General features: G+C 39.5%; 1 protein-coding gene across 2 annotated transcripts in view; it reads left to right on the forward strand.

Moving 5' to 3' along the window:
* The window catches only part of ARID2 (AT-rich interaction domain 2), a 71,271-nt gene that overhangs the window by 15,579 nt on the left and 38,185 nt on the right, over positions 1–17,507 (forward strand). For both annotated transcript variants that reach the window (XM_075274313.1, XM_075274314.1), the window contains exons 4-5: positions 15,016–15,149; positions 15,928–16,146. In XM_075274313.1, the coding sequence (XP_075130414.1) occupies positions 15,016–15,149; positions 15,928–16,146 (353 nt within the window). The remainder of the gene's footprint in view (positions 1–15,015; positions 15,150–15,927; positions 16,147–17,507) is intronic.

The raw sequence follows: 17,507 nt of genomic DNA on the forward strand, positions 1-17,507 counted from the left end.
AAACATTGTCGGGCAAAGCGAGAAATGTTTAAGCCTAAGGGCCTACTTTGCGAAAATGTAGCTTTTTTTTTTTTTTTTTTTTTTTTTTTTTGAGGCAAAGCCTAGAACGGTTACAAAAGGAATGGAACTGTAAAGGAAGTACTTATATGTCTACCTTCTGCTCAATCCACTTCTGGCTTTGGCTGAAAAAACTGTAGTCAAATTTACAAGAAAAGCTGTGTTTGCGCAGTGTAGGGCTTCAAACACGTAGGTGTGATGCACAACATGTAGGACAATTTCGAGTGCTGCATGTGGTCACTGATGGTAAGGTCATATGCAGCAAAACATCACTGAATGTCTGAAGGGACAGTACATGTGAATTGTGTGTTTGGAGTTGGGGCAGCCACCTCTCTGTATTATGGCCACACATTCTTGCCAATTGCAGATAGGCGTAACAACCCAGTCTAGCAGCACTAATATAGACGTTACAAATGGCCATGTGATCGGCATCTGAATACAGCCAATCTTTGTAAATATGAATTTAGTAATAAAAACTAACCCTAATTGTGGCAAACATGCCTTACACCACATTTATTAAATTGTTTTAGAGTGAGGCTCCAAGTTACAGAAACAAAGCTTTTTTTTTTTTTTTTTTTATTGGAGATCTTGCTGCGTTGTTTTTTATTTTTTTATTTTACTTATACTTCTACCTTCTGTTCAATCCACTCCTGGCTTTGGATTAAAAAACCCGCAATAGTAGAAAAATCATGACCGCAGCAAAATCTGCGCCAAAAAAAGCTATGTTTCTGCAACAGCCTTAGGTTTTTCGCCTTGTCTAACAATGGAGTGTGCATTGAAAATCTGGATGTCTCCCTATTCTTGATCTATTGCCGCATATTTATAAGATGCGGAAGAGGCACTAGTTGTAGCAGTAATCTAAACCACAGCAGCTGTGATAAGTGATCAGGAAGTTAAAGGGAACCTATCATTCAATCACATTTTTTTTTTCCCTAACACATTGGAATAGCCTTAAGAAAGGCTATTCTTCTCTGTGCCGCCGTTCCCCTGATATTTATTTTTTTTGGTCTGTATGTAAATGAGTTCTCTCACAGCACTGGGGGTGGGCCCCAGCGCTCAAACAGCACTGGGGGCGTCCCCAATGCTGCCAGAGAACTGCCCAGCGCCGCCTCCATCATCTTTTGGTACGAGGTCTTCACCGTGTCTTGTTCCGGCGGTGTCTTCTGACTTCTAGGCCTTGGGCCTAAGGCAAGCCAACTGCGCATGCCTGCCGGTCACGAGAAAATGGCCGCTTACAATACTGTGGAAGCGGCCATTTTTCTTGTGGCTGCGGGCATGCGCAGTTGGCTTTGCCCGAGGCCTAGAAGTCAGAAGACACCGCCGGAAGAAGACATGGTGAAGACCTTGTTCCAGAAGAAGGAGGCAGCGCTGGAGAGTTCTCTGGCAGCATTGGGGACACCCCCAGTGCTGTTTTAGCACTGGGGCCTGCCCCCAGTGCTGCGAGAGAACTCATTTACATACTGACAAAAAACGGAATATCAGGCGAGCGGCGGTGTGGGGGAAGACATCGAAAGGTAGGAGAAGAATAGCCTTTCTTAAGGCTATTCCGACTTGTTAATGAGAAGAAAATGTGATTGAATGATGGGATCCTTTTAATGAGGAGTCTATTGGATATTAACTGTAGCCTCTATTCATATACCAGACCCACATAGCTCCATAATGGAACTTATACTTATTCATCATATTTTGGATTTACACTGCAAGTATTTTTTAGAATTGTAATGGAAAGGGCATGATTTAAGATGCAATATTATGCTCCAAAAACGTACCACAATTTTGGCGGTGTAAAGTCAGTCTATCTAAACATGTACCATGTTTATTATCCAGCTATTGTGATAATCTGGTATTGTTTGACTAGATTAAAAGAACTTTTTTTTTTACATGCAGTCTGCTATCTAAAGACTATCTATAGTGATAATCTACACTGGTTAACCGTTACTTTACAGTCTCTGCCTTCTGTCTAACTCCCGAATGCTCCAGCTCTTACAACATCTATCTCCTTCATTATCTGTCTCTGCAGTGTGTCCCCGCTGGCACCATAGCAGGAGACAATGCAACATAATGTGCCCCCTCCCCAAAAAAAATTATTTTAGGCACTTTTTTAACTTGTTTGAAAGGAAGCTGTAGCATCACGGCTAAGTGCTCTAAGCTGCAAGTCTGTATGCCAAAATTGTGCCAAGAACTTTTAAGCCAACTAAGAAGTGGTGTAAAGTTAAACTAGATAGTCTAACAATACACCAGGTTTATCAAATAGAAACTAACACTGAAGAATCTGGCGAAGTTTCACTCTAGTCAAAAATTTAGATACTATTAGTGGATTCGGCCCATAGTTAATTCACTGTGCAGCCAATTAGTACATAAAGAAAATGACAAAAATCCACTAAAAACAAAGTAGTGGTTTACAATAATCAGATGCACCCTCAAACAGCTGTTCCCTGCGGGCATAGGTTGCCAGGGGGCCTCCCCACCAATCACATATTTATGGCCTAGCCTACCTCTGATCCTTAGCTGCACTGGTGATGTCTGTCGGCTCTGCAGAGTGCACTTACCTGCAGAGCCCTGACAGGGGCTGGAACAGTTAATCAGTGCTTGGACGTTAATCCAAGGTATGTTTATATGCCGGGAGCCATGCTGCTCACTCACTGTACAAACTGTAGCTTACACCTGCTAAAACCCACTGTGCAATGTGGCTCCCGGCATCTAAACCATACCAGGAGCAGTGTGGTTCCTGGGCAGCAGATCTGCAAGGGTCTCTACCGTTCAAACCTTGCAGATCCAATATTGATGGCCTATCCTAATGACAGGCCATCAAAAATATTAGAAAATAGAAAATGCCTTTAATGTCTCTGAATAATCTTCATCCCCCTTTGCAGTAGCCATACAGCGACATATCAAATCAAATAATCTATATATGTATGATTTTATTTTTGTGCAATAGTACAAACTTTTATATTGCAATGCTTATTTCTCGTTTCCTATTATGTTTATTACATGCAATGCCCCATTAGGACAAATTGACATCATACAGAAGGGTACACTGCTCGGGACCTCCCGATTGAGTGATCTTTCCTTTGGAAATGGGTGGGGAGATAAATGGTCATTTCTCATAGATCCCCACCTTGCACATGCATTCCTTCCCTATGCACTATTACAGTAAAACAAGTATTTGCCTACATGCAATCTGTGTAAAGTTTGTCTATAGTAGAATGGTTTAGCCATTTCTAAACATCAAAAATTAAAATTGTTTCCACGACATTGCAGATCTTGGTAGAATTGGTATTTTCCGAAGCATTGCTGAGGCTCCATGTAGGTGCCATAGCTTAATACTTGGGGACTGAAGCCCATCCTTATTACCTTAGCAGCACAGTCACCAGGCTATGTCATTGGTTTCTTTTCTTCATTGCTTATTGAAACTTTTGAACTTCACCAGTGAAACTGTTCATTGATTTTTGGATCTGTTTCTGTCTGTGGTCTGAATAGAGCCATAGATCTCCACTTTGAGTTCTATTTCTATTGTAGAAAGTATATAAACATGAGTGCATGGTTTTCACGATTGACAGATTTTTATTTTTTGCTTCCTTCTGAATGAGTGATTTGTATGACGTCATATAGCCTTTCAGTATGTTTATGAGCCCCTTTTACTTTAAGTTGCATAGGAATCCTACTTGTTATACTACTTAGTTGCTTACTAGAATATCTATGTTTTAGTTGAAGTATGAATTTGTCTGGTGAGTCAATTATTGGCTTTTGCTGTTGCCAGATTTAAGTTGCACTGCATTACAAGTCCTTGCTGATCGTTTTACCAAAGTCTTTATCCTTTTTTGGCTATAAGAGGGATACAAACATTAAACTGAAGCTATATTCAAAAAACTAGAAACTTATTTTGAGCTGGCCTATTGGCTCTACATTTACATAACGTTCTTGATAGTTGTATGATTTTATATTTACTTTCGGTGTATTTACAGTTTTACTGTTTTAGCTGTCTTAACTAGATATGAATTTGCTCAAAAATAATCTTCTGACAGACTTGTCAGACCACTGTATTGATGAGATCTCGATACTGGCACAGTCACGATCTGTCAACTCAAGGGAGCTACAGCTTTCCTCAGAGTTCTGTTCCCTTCAGTTGGGCTATTGTATTCTGAGACATTGTAAATATACCATTTGACAGCTACAAGGGCTGCATTAGAATATGTTCAGACACTTTATATATGCTGTATGTTTTCCATCTGGATGTGTGAGCCAAGAATCCTCAGAATTTACAATATGGTCAAGGTAGATAATATTTAAAGGGATTCTATCATTAAAAATGTATTTTCTTTCTACCTACCATGTCGGAATAGTCTTAAGAGGCTATTTTTCTCCTACCTTTAGATGTCTTCTCCGGGCCGCCATACGGTAGAAATCCCGCTTTTCGTCGGTATGCAAATTAGTTCTCTCGCAGCACGGGGGGCGAACCCCAGTGCTCAAACAGGACTGGGGGCGTCCCCATTGCTGCGAGAGAATTTTCCAGTGCCGCCTCCATCTTTGTCTGGGACGGTTTCTCTGTGGGTCTTCTTCTGACGGTGGGTTCAAACTGCGCAGGCCCACTGGCCAAAAGAAAATGGCTGCTTACGTTTACTGTGTAAGCAGCCTATTTCTTGTGACCGGTGGGCATGAGCAGTCGGGTTTGTCCGAGACCTAGAAGTTTAAACCCAGCTCCGGAAGAAAACGTGAAGAGAGGCTGTTCCAGATGAAGGCGGTGCTGGAGATTTCTCTTGCAACATTGGGGACGCCCCCAGTGCTGCAAGAAAACTCTTTTGCATACCGACAAAAAAAAAAAAAAAGGATTTCTACTGAACAGCGGCCCGGAGAAGAATAGCCTTCTTAAGGCTATTCCGACATGGTAGGCAGAAAAAATACAATTTTAATTATCGAATCCCTTTAGGGCCCCTTCACACGGAGTATACGCTGGCTGATTCTGAACGTGTAAACGTTCCGAATCAGCGGCGTTTAAAACAGATCCCATTGCTTTCTATGGGAGCCGGCATACATGTGCTTGCCATAGAAATGAATGGGCTGCTTTTTTCCATTCATTTCTATGGGGAGCGCATGTATGCTGGCTCCTATAGAAAGCAATGGGATCTGTTTTAAACGCCGCTGATTCGGAACGTTTAAATGTTCAGAATCAGCCAGCGTATACGCCGTGTGAAGGGGCCCTTAAAGGAGGACTTTTCTTGCAGTAGAAATTGACCTGCGGTGAATGTAAATTTGTGCTGTGAATTTTCACCACTGGTAATTTGCAGTGCATAAATCTGTAGCAAAATCTGCAGTGAGGCTAAGGCCCCACATAGCGCCATGCAGGAAAAACCGCAGTGTTCAACGCATCACAGGTAGTGCTTTTCACCGAAAGTTTGCAGAGGTTTGCTTCAATTATGCCTATAGGGAAACCACTGGTGTTACCATAGGTATAATTGACATGCTGCAATTTCCAAAAGTGAAATTGTTTTGGAAATTGCAGAGTGTTTGCATATTTTACCGCACTGTGGGGATGGGATTCACTAGAATCTCATCCACTACACAGTGACTGTAAAATGCTGCATGGGGCCCCAGCCTAAATCAAAGATCAACACATGCAGTTTTCATCAGCAGTAACTCAATACAGTACTGTACCAAATGTAAAGCACCATGGAATTAATGGTGCTATATAAACAAACAATAATAATAATAATTACTGACAAAGAAAGTCGTCAATCTCATACTACGTTTCTTTGGCGTTTTATGTCAAATAGCCACACACCTTCAGTAAGCTGGAGTAAAAAGCAGGGCTGTGAAGTTGGTAAAAAGAAAAAAAAAGAAAAAAAAAAACTAATTACCAACTCTGTCTTCAAAATAAAATGTCAGGCTGTGGGAAAACAGGAGTCTTGAGTTGGGTATTTGACTTATTGACTCCTACAGTCTTTGTAAAGAGTCCAATAAAATGAGGCAGTTTGTAGTCTGTCTCCCTTTAGAACCCCATATCTCAGGAATGGATAGGGTTATGAAGATGATTGTGGATTCATTTTAAAGATGAGAGTATTCTAGTCCTTACAGATTTGATGCAAATCACAATTTAAAAAAAAATAAAAATAAAAAAGGTTTTCTAGAATTGTGATCTGCAATGGGATCCCAATGCTGAATAGCGTTTTCAACAGTGCATTGCTCCGGATCTGAAAGGGCTATCATGAAGACCTTGGTATCATTTCTAATCTTTAAAATGAATCCAAAATCCTTTTCGTAGCCCTAACCAATCCTGAGAAATTGGCATTAGTAGTAAGGATGTACTAGATACGTCCTTGGCTAGAAAAGTGCCACCCTGAAAGGATGTATAGATATGTTGGTGGCAGGGAAAGGGTTAAAGTGTACCATTCACCATCTCCTCTGATTCTAGTTCTTATCATCTGTAATAGGTGGTGCTCTACTTATTCCAGCACAGTTGGAATTTTCTTTCTAGCCTCTACCTTTTTTGACCAACAAGTGCAGTTAGTTTTGGTGCCTGATGTGCAATTTGAGCTTTGTAATGTCAGAAAGGCAGTGTCAGGCAGGGAGGTATGATTCAGTGCACCAATCAGGTAGGCATTGTCAGAGCTCAGAATCACACCCGTTGTCTTCTCCTGCCTGACACCACCCTCCTGACAGTACAGAATCTAAATAGCACAACAGGCACCAAAACTAACAGTATTGATTGCTCAGGAACTGTAGGGGCTAGAGAAAAGATTCCAACTGTGCCACAATAATTGGGGCCAAAGCTATTTGATGATGTAGAGAGCGGACTTGTTGGGGGTGGGTAAATGTCCTCTTTAAAAAAAACAAAAACAAAGAACTACTGATTTTGTTGTGTTTTTTCAATACCATCCGCCGGTGTGTGTTAGGATCAGTTCTGCTGTTCATCTGGTCTTTTGGATGAAGACAAAAATTGAACTTGCATAATAGAGAATGAAGATGAGGGGAAGGGGGGGAAGAGAAACGGAAAGCAAAAAATGGACACTTTGTTCATATGTACCTGCTGAGGGACCAGGTTTTTGATGGATTATGGTATGCACATTGTGTAATAATTTGTCACTTCTTTTTTCTTTTTTTTTTTTTAATGAATCCATTGTTTTTTTTTTTTTTTTTTAAATACTGATTCACAACAGTCAGGCAGACAACAGGATAGAAACAACAACCACAAAAAAGAGGTAAGTATGACATAAATGTACAAAATACTAATAAAAATTTCAAAAATCTTTATTATAATACCGTATTTTTCGGACTATAAGACGCACTTTTTTTCCTCCAAATATGGGAGGAAAATGTAGGTGCGTCTTATAGTCCGAATGTAGTGCTAGGAATGAGCGGAGCTAGAATGTAGTGGGCGGGAATGTAGTGGGCGGGGCAAGCACAGCGCCAGTTTAGTCCTGTCAGTGAGAAGGAAAGCAGGTATGTTACGGTAATTGACTGCGAGTGGTACCGAATCCTGCAGAGCGTTTGCCATAGCTAACAGGTCTCCGCTGTGCATGAGACCCGATAGCTATGGCAATCTCTCTGTGAGAGATAATGTCCCACAGAGAGCTAAAAAAGTGCCCATGATACCTGTACTAAGATGTCGGGTCTAAAAGATGGCCGGCGCTCCTGCAGAGCGGTTACCATAGCTAGCGTGTCTCCGCTGTACAGGAGACCCGATGGCTACTGCAATCTCTCTGTAAGAGCGGCCAGAAACTTTTACCTGTAATGTTGCAGGCCAGCTCCCGCAGAGCCGACCTGTTCCTGAGTTTCAGAGCCGCGTGGCACAGGAACAGGTCGGCTCTGCGGGAGCTGGCCTGCAACATTACAGGTAAAAGTTTCTGGCCGCTCTTACAGAGAGATTGCAGTAGCCATCGGGTCTCCTGTACAGCGGAGACACGCTAGCTATGGTAACCGCTCTGCAGGAGCGCCGGCCATCTTTTAGACCCGACATCTTAGTACAGGTATCATGGGCACTTTTTTAGCTCTCTGTGGGACATTATCTCTCACAGAGAGATTGCCATAGCTATCGGGTCTCATGCACAGCGGAGACCTGTTAGCTATGGCAAACGCTCTGCAGGAAGGGCCTTCATAGTACGATAATATAGTGAGCCTCTCCCATAGACTGCAATACAGTTGTATTGCAGTCTATGGGACTTGCAATCAAATGATTGCAGGTTCAAACCCCCTAGGTGGGTGAAAATAAAATATTAAAAAAATTTTTTTATAGCTATGAAAAAAAATATATATATAAAAAAAAAATTCAAATCACCCCCATATCCCTAGAATACATATAAAACAAAAACATTACTGTGAAACACAAACACATTAGGAATCCCTGTGTCCAAAAACCCCTGATCTACAAACTTATGAAAATATTTTTCTCGTATGGTGACTGCTGTAGCAGAGGAAAAATTGGTACTATTCCGTTATCGGGCCAGCAGAGCTGTTCAGCACCAGCATCGGGACATGCTGAACTGCTGACTGCTGGCCCGATGCTGGCTGGCACTGGAGCTGTGTAAAGGAGCAGCGGATCACATGGTTCCCTGATGATTAGAAGAGTTTCCATACTTAAAGCTTAAAGTCCCTAATGGTTGTTAATGCTGCTGTTGAGTTCTGTTTACATTGGTGAAATAATATGTTCTGTTATTAAATATTTTACAAATTTTTTGCTTCAAAATTTTTTTTCCTATTTTCCTCCTCTAAAACCTTAGTGCGTCTTATGGTCCGAAAAATACGGTAATTTACCACATACACAAGATAGGACAATGTAAAGGAAACAAATGTACACATACAAAAATGGGTGTAGTGGGATGCCACAACCAATAGCAGTCCCTGTAGATACTGCTAATTTTCCTCACAAAGTATCAAAAGTACAAAATATACACTCATATCATATATTAAAACTCACATAGGTGAGTGTTACCATCAAATACAGTCATATAGGACCTGAATATAAATCCTAATGTTTATGTTCATCCCTTGAAAGGAGCAATAGATCAAAATCTGTAGGTCCTATTGAAATATATCTTACTTCCTATATACAAAAGAGCGGCACACACATTGCCCTCAAAGGTCCAATAACCAGCATATATTAGGAGGTGGACATATTGTAGGTACAAAACAAACTAGTATAAACACTCACCCATGGGGAAGAATGTAGGCAGATCACCAGGGACGGTGAGTGTATATTTTGTACTTTTGATACTTTGTGAGGAAAATTAGCAGTATCTACAGGGACTGCTATTGGTTGTGGCATCCCACTACATCCATTTTTGTATGTGTACATTTGTTTCCTTTACATTGTCCTATCTTGTGTATGTGGTAAATTATTATAATAAAGATTTTTGAAATTTTTATTAGTATTTTGTACATTTATGTCATACTTACCTCTTTTTTGTGGTTGTTGTTTGTGTTTTGGCGGTAAGGACATGTATTTATAGGGCGTAGAATATACAATGGAACTCATGAATTTATTATTGCTACATATATATTGTGTTCCTATTTTGCTTTGTGTCTTACAAGACAACAGGATAGCTTTATACAGTAGGACAATACACTGCTAAGGGCTCGTTCACATCTGCGCCCAGGACGCCGTTCTGCAGGTTTCCGTTTCCTGCGCAAAACGGGCAGGAGATGGAAACCCGTCGGCATTTTTCAATCCCATTCATTTGAAAGGGCTTGAAAAGTCTCTGGCCGTGAACGCCGGTGAGCGTTTTATGCGCTCCACTGCGAAACAGTTTTTTTTTTTTAAACCGGACATAGAATCGCACATGCAGTACTCTGTGTCCGGTTTAAAAAAAAAACAAAAAACTTTTGCCACGGAGAGCATAAAACGCTCACCGGCGCTCACAGCCGGACTCTGCAAGACAGGTTTCCGTCTTCTGCATGCAGAAGTCCAGACGCTGGTGTGAACCCAGCGTAAGCAAGACCCTGCACTTTTCAACTTTTCTTGAAAACTCAGTACCCCTTAAGGCAGGGCGCCCCGCGTGGCGTAAAATTGCAGCATTTTACAGTCAGAGCAAAGTGGATGGAATTCTAGCTGCAGACATGCTGTGATTTCCAAAATTGGTACGGTTTTGTAAATCACAGCATGTCAAATATACCTATGGAAACCCTGGTGGTTTCCCCATAGGTATATTTGAAACAGTCTGTAGAAGAAACCTCTGTGAACTTTCTGTTTAAAGCGATACGGGAAGAGCTGCGATGCGTTGTCGCTGTGGTTTTTCCCACAGCGCTGTTTTGCTGCAGGATGCCACGTGTAGCCTTATTCTTAGGCTAAGGCGCCACGTTGCAGAAAAGCACCTTTTTTTGTTGTTGCACATTTTGTTGTGCTTTTTTGAGTAAAAGCCAGGAGTGGATTGAACAGAAGGTAAAAGTGTAAGAGTTTCCTAGATGTTTCCATTTCCTTTTGTAGCCGTTCTTGGCTTTGTCTCCAAAAAATGCAGCAAAATCTACAAAAAAAAAAATTAAAAAAATCTGTGTTTCCACAATGTAGGGACTCAGCCTAAATGAGTATTCTTCTCTCACTTGTTTGTGACATGTCCACAGGATACAAATGTCTGATAGATTTTGTGGCACACATGCACGAAGTGTCCATTTTCTTATCCAATAAATAAGAATAACTGTGGCACTTGCTATATAAAGCCAATTTTATTACATTCCTTTGTAAATTATGGGCTAGGATGTGAGTGAAAACAGTGGCAAACAGTTTTCCATCTTCTTTCTAGGCGTGTGGTCTGGAGGAAGCATCAGACATGACACTGCTGTTGCCACTGTTTTTACTTGTGAGTGCTGTATTCTTATTTCTTGGATTGGTTGATGGATTTCTACTTAGCTGTTGGGCACTGAAGTACCATAAGTCACAGATATGCTCAGTATACTCTGTAAAGTATATTACAACAGTGCTCGCTGCTTTCTGCATTTTTTTGAATGGATTAAAATCTCCATATAAGATTGTGATTGGTAGGGGCATTAAAGTGCTCTGTAACTTTAAGAGTATGTTTACACAGGAGAAAAGATGTAGCTGATAAAATCTATTACAGATTTAACATGGAATGTGTGTTAATCTGTTGCAAAATCTTCACTGGAATAGCTACAAATTAGTGTTTATGTGTACATACTGCAGACCAATTTCTATATTGTCAGACTGAAAATTCTAAATCTGTCAGAAGAATTGGCTCAGATCCACAGATCATTTTACACGCACAAATTTTCAGATCTGTTGAGCAAGTTATTGGAACGGAGATATGCATCTTTATAATCCACTTTAAAGGTAGCAATTTTATTCCTTTGTACTGTTCATAACGTATAAATTTTCTTCATGTGCAACCTTCTTATTCTCTCAGAACATTGAAAAAATTGGATGAATGTGTATGACTTGTCCATCAGTAGTTCCTTCCTTTGTATGGTATACATTGTATGTATAACATTCTCAAAGGAATAGAAGAAAAGTTTAAGGGACTCCTATAAATGCATAATCTAAAACCTATGTAGCTTTCAGCTAATGAATTATTATATAGAATTGTCTGCAAAAGACTTTCAAGCTCTTATACTTGCGAGAGAGAAAGCTTTTGTAATTAGCAGAAAATCAAATGAATTATTAGGCTAAAAAAAACCCCACAAAAAAAACAGCAGAAACTTTTTGAACCTTTCACTGCTTTTTGAATTTTTGCCTCCTCCTATTCATGCCGCCATTGTGATACATCTTAGGATCAAAACAATGGACTGAAAAGCTGAAAGAAACGCAGATGGAGCGCCCTGTCTGCCTCGGTTTTTATTCACTGTAATGTCAAAAACACAGAGTCTTTCCTTTGATATACTGCTGTCTGTTTTTTCATTCCATTGTTCCGATCCTATGATGTATTGGAATATGAACATGTGAATGTGAACAGTACGAACATAGACTAAGTATGTGGAATCAATGCAGCATTCTTGTAGGCAAAATATAAATTAGTAATTTTGCCCTGAATTTTGGTTTAGATTGGATACTGTATAGTTAGTGGCATATGGTCTTACATCACCATAAGATAAGTCCGCAATTGTGGGTTCTCAATTGCGGACCATTTGCGGACACATTGTATTCAGTGCGGCCTAATACACCACCGGATATTTTATCTGTGGTGTGCCGTGACCGCGGTCCACACTGAATACCGCAGGTCGCAGTGTCACGGATGGCAAGGTATGAACTCTATGGTCACGTGCAGCTAGACACGGACATCTGCCGAATGACTTTTGGAGTGAAATTGCAAATTGCGGATCTCAAAAACCACTACGGTCGTGTAAGACCAGCCTTAGACAACGTGTGTGAGACAAGATGGCATGAATACAAAATACTTTTAATAATCTGAGCAAGATTACATAGATGATAGGAGCTGACTTTTAATTTTGATTACTTTTTGATGAATATACTATAGACCCTTGAATATTCTTTGTGCATCCCTAGTGCTACATACAAGGCCCATTATCTAAAATCTGTATTTTTATTTTTTTTTTTTTATCTGTGGACTGTAGAAATGTGTATGATTTGCTTGTATTTTAGTTGATATAATTGGATTAACATTCTTCTGGTCATTAACTTCCTGTCATGACTCAACCCCCCCCCCCCCCCAATCATCATATATAATTCAGTTCAATTATTCATAATAATGTGACTTGACCAAAAAAAACACCTGACAAAAAGAGAGGAGAGAAATTAAGATGTATATTATAAGGTATTCTCTTATATTAGAGCTATAGTTTTGTGTTAAAAAAAAAATAAAATAAAATCCAGCGCCACTTTAGCTGGTGTCACTAGAATTCTGTTGTGAGAAATCAGTCCTTAAAAGTTTATCCTGTATATCTCGATTTCTGAGACTGCTGGACCAGTCTGCACATAGTGGATGTCATTGTAAGGCCTATTTGTAAGACCTGGTTCACATGAAATAGGCGGATGACAAAGTCCTGAGCACACAAGTTTCTCTTCTGCCGCTTTCAGGTTAAAGACAACGGACACCCAACTATCTCAGCCAAATCGACCTGTGCATTGATCTGAATGCATAACCTAGAAACAGAGAAATAAGTTGGTACATGAAAGGTTCTACCAAACCTTTACCCACAAAACTGTCTTCTCAGCTCCTCCTGCTCTAATCTGTCAGCAGATTTCATGGTGACAGGTTCCCTTTAATGACCCTTCTGTCTAATAGGCCTTTGAAGGTCTTCTTTAACATTTTTTATTTATTTATTTTTTTCCTTTTTGCTTAGTTTTGTATACCACAGGCAATTATTACATTGTTTTAGGAAAAAGATAACTCTACACAATGCAGCCTTCATTATGGAAACTGGTTCCTTTTTCTTGGTGGCATTATTACCCTCTCTAGTCATAGTGTTTAAGGCATGATGTGCAGGCTGCTAATACTTTGTTCTGTCTGTGCCTTAAACTGGCTGTAGTGTATGAAGTCATTGCATAAAAATACACTTGTGCTCCAGCAGAAAGCCTTAGGTTCTCATTTGTGTTACTGACTATGTAGCATTATGGCAAGGTAAATATTGCCTTGTTCAGCAGTTCTTATGCCCGTGTTGATCTATTTTTTATTTATTCATTTTTAAACAAAATAAAACTTTGTTTTTGAAGAGAGTTTCTAGACAGAAATAGACTAAAAATGTTTCCTCTGTTTGCCCATACTGTTATATATAACCTCTTTTTGGTTTTGATGTTCTGGTTGCTTCCTGGAGCCACCTCTCTGTGCCGCACAGCGTACTTGGGTGCAGCTATAGCCAGATCCAGTCTATGGTCCGCCAGTGCTTTCACTTCTCTATCACCACCCTAACAGAAATATTGCACATCAGTAAGTTCAATGCAGTTGAATTTAATTGGTGGAAACCCCAGGAAGTAAATGTGGCTATAGCTGCATCCAGGTACTCTTATAAGGTCACAGCCCTCAATACTACACCTGGAGCTCAGTACATAAATATCTATTGGTAGTGCTATAAAAAGTCACAGTATAGAATGGGTGTAAGTGAATGCCCCTGTGGCTATGGCACTGAATGCAGTTATGTTTGCCTTTGGAACACTAGGTCAGCTATATTAAAGACAGCACCAGACTAGAACTGGCATAGACTTCTTTTATAACTCGCACCAGAAAACTGGCATGAGTTATAATAAATGTTGGCCCGGATAGTAGCGAACGGCAGAACAGGGAATGCGGCACATTTGGTGCAAAAAAGGTTCTTGTGTAGAGGAGTTGATAGATTCCCAACACAGTGCAGCACTAACATAGAACCGCCATATTGATGTACACAAAGTAAATGAATTGTAATGGATAAAGTGCTAAAAATAAGTGAAATATTTTACTGGCTGGAAAATGTGGCGTTGATTTGAAGAGAAATTGCTTTTGTTATCTAGGCACATTTTTTGAGTGATTTTTCTTTCCCCAGCAGCAATTTGTGTTTTCTTTGTAAACATCTATATAAAAAGGAAAAAACAAACAAACAAACACAAATATGAGTATAAGGAGTGTGTATAGGTAAAATTGGCTTCTTTAATACAAGGTTGATATTTCTTTGATTATAGTTATAAAATTATCTTCTCCCAGATTTGAGGGCATACAGCAGATTTTTACATTCTACATGTTACATTTACTGTATTCTGCAAATTTTTTTTTTTTTTTTTTTTTTTTTATATTGTAAAGTTCGCATCCAAATCTTGTTTGTTGTGGATTTGCAGGCACGTTCCTGCAGTGGTGATTTCCATGTATGGCCTTAGCCCACCAATGTCAGTGGTAGTGTGATTTTATGAGTTCCCTCAGATAGGCATATTTACATACTACTTGACACCAGAGAGGTTTCTTACTTTTCTGTAATTGTTGCACCTCAAATGCACCAATGTATTTTATGTGCTGATTTTATTAATGTATGAACTTTTTTTTTTTTTTTTTTTTTTTTTTTTAAATTACTGAACTTAATGTGCTTTATTTTCAGCTACTTGGAAAAATATGAGAAAGTACATCATTTTGGTGAAGATGATGACGAAGTCCAGCCTGGGAATCCGAAACCTCAGCTCCCTATTGGTGCAATACCATGCACATACAACTACCAGCAGCATGTTGTTCCAGGTATGCAGGCCTCTCATCTTTTGGATGCTGCTGCAACTGACTCTTTTTGCAGTATTTTATTCTGTCTCACAGGAAAGACACCATGTTCTTAGCAAAAATTTTGTACTGTATTTTGGAGTTCTGTATCTTAAGCTAGTTCCAACGTCAACCACCTCTGATATTAGATGCGAAGCAACAAAACATTGTAAATGGGTGACGTGTCATTTTGGACACTATTGGATGGTTTGTATCTTTGTTCTACCCTGAGATGTTAAATACATTCACATATTATATTTACTCTGTCCAAATCAAGTTCACAGTTGTACATCTTTGCTGATTATGATTATGTGCTTTTCAGTTACTCTCCCTCAAAACCAATGGTAGTTAAAGGGGTTTTTCTAGTATTAAGATTTTGATGACCTATCTTTGGGATACATTATCAGTATCCCGATATAGGGGCATCTGAACCCTGGAACTTCCAGTTGAGATCAACAGCTGCCAGAACTACACAGTCTACAGAGCTGGAAGCGCACAACTGTACACTGTGAAGTGGAGCCATGCTGAATTATTTCAGCTCAACTTCCATTCACAACATTCCAGTAGACTGTCAGATCTCCCATCATAGTTTTACACATAAAGGTAGACTCTTTTGTGTTTAGTTTGTGCTGCGTGTCTTAAAAGTACCTATGTAACTATAATGCACTTATAGTGTGATGTGAATAAATGACTTACTTTGATTAACAAGGTACAATTGTGTTACAATTCTTACATTTGCAATCTATTTTTTTTTTTTTAATAGATTATTTGCGTCAAAGTTATGGACTTACAATGGACTTCAATACACCAAATGATTACAACAAACTGGTGCTTTCGCTGTTATCTGGGCTCCCGAATGAAGTGGACTTTGCAATAAATGTTTGCACCCTACTGTCTAATGAAAGCAAACATGTTATGCAGCTTGAAAAGGACCCAAAAATTATCACCTTGTTGCTTGCAAATGCTGGTGTGTTTGATGATAGTAAGTATACATTTAATTTTCATACCTAAATGCACATATTTACTAACATACTGCATACTGGTTGCATGTTTGGCTTTGTAAAAAGTCTTTGTTTAATCTGTAAACCTGAACATATATTTCAGTAATTTTTTACAAACTCTTGAATGCAAGCATAAAACTAACCCAATTCAAGAATTACATTGAATCCTCCCCAGAAGACCACTTCTTTTGTAAGACCACCTTTAAGACAACTAAGCCAAGTGATGTGCTGACACTACCTGTTTTCTGTAGGATATTTCTTTGCAGCAGCCAACTCGCTTATCAGGACACTGATGATCACAGCTATGTATGTGTATATAAGGCACAGAATCCACCAGTCACGACAGGAGATATCACAGTTTATCCACTCCCCTCCCTGCACAATGACATCTTCATAGGTCACAGTGTATATCCAGAAATGTATGCCAGATCATAGGGTCTGCTCCAAACCGTTGTGTCTGTGTCCATGGTCTATCTCTAGGAGACAGTCACAGTCTGGACATAAAATGGACACTTTACCTCAATTATGATTAACAAGTGATTATTTTTACATTTAATACCCAGTAACAGTAGACTTCTGTGCAGTGGTGCATGAATATTTGGTACTGCAATGTTCAGAAGAATGTTCAGAAGTTCCTGCATGTAGCAAATCCCATCAATTTATCTCTGCAATGACCTCTCCAAAAAAAAAAAAAAAAAAAATTCCTCGAATAGAAAGTAGTGGGGAAAGTGGAGTAGCCATGGCATCAGAGTACCCATAATTCAGACACAGATCTGGAGGCAGAGTCTGAATTTTTTAGTTAAAATTTTGTATAAGAAGTACTTCTAGGCACACTTTCCTTTGTGGGGCAGAACATGATCATTCAAGTCAGAAGGTCCATGAAAATCATGAACACCATGTGGCCATTGGTTTCTGGTCATTCTTTCACGGACTGTTAACTAGGAGACACTTTGAAAATGTTAACTCTGTTGAGATGGTCTTTTTCGGTAGGTTGAGCCAAACTAGAACCCCTTCTGTTTATGTATTTGATGACAAAGGGAAATTAGTGTTTACACAGAGAGAATAAAAATAAAAAGTGGACATTCTCAAAGGTTGAGTTGAAAAACTGACAGATGTGACCAAACTTGCCATGTAGCCCTTGCCTCATTCTCACATGTTACATGACCAAGGATTGCTGCGATATCCTTGTGAAACTTTCCCTAATGTAAGTGAATAGCATTGCTTTACAACCCTGATGATGCGATGTTCGTAATGAGCACTGCGGGATTTTTTAGCATCATAGAAGTGCAACTCTATTCACTTACATTAGTTATGGAGCCACCGGGCGACAATGCAGCCGATT

This window comes from Leptodactylus fuscus, chromosome 5, assembly GCF_031893055.1.
Source record: "Leptodactylus fuscus isolate aLepFus1 chromosome 5, aLepFus1.hap2, whole genome shotgun sequence".
NCBI lineage: Eukaryota > Metazoa > Chordata > Amphibia > Anura > Leptodactylidae > Leptodactylus > Leptodactylus fuscus.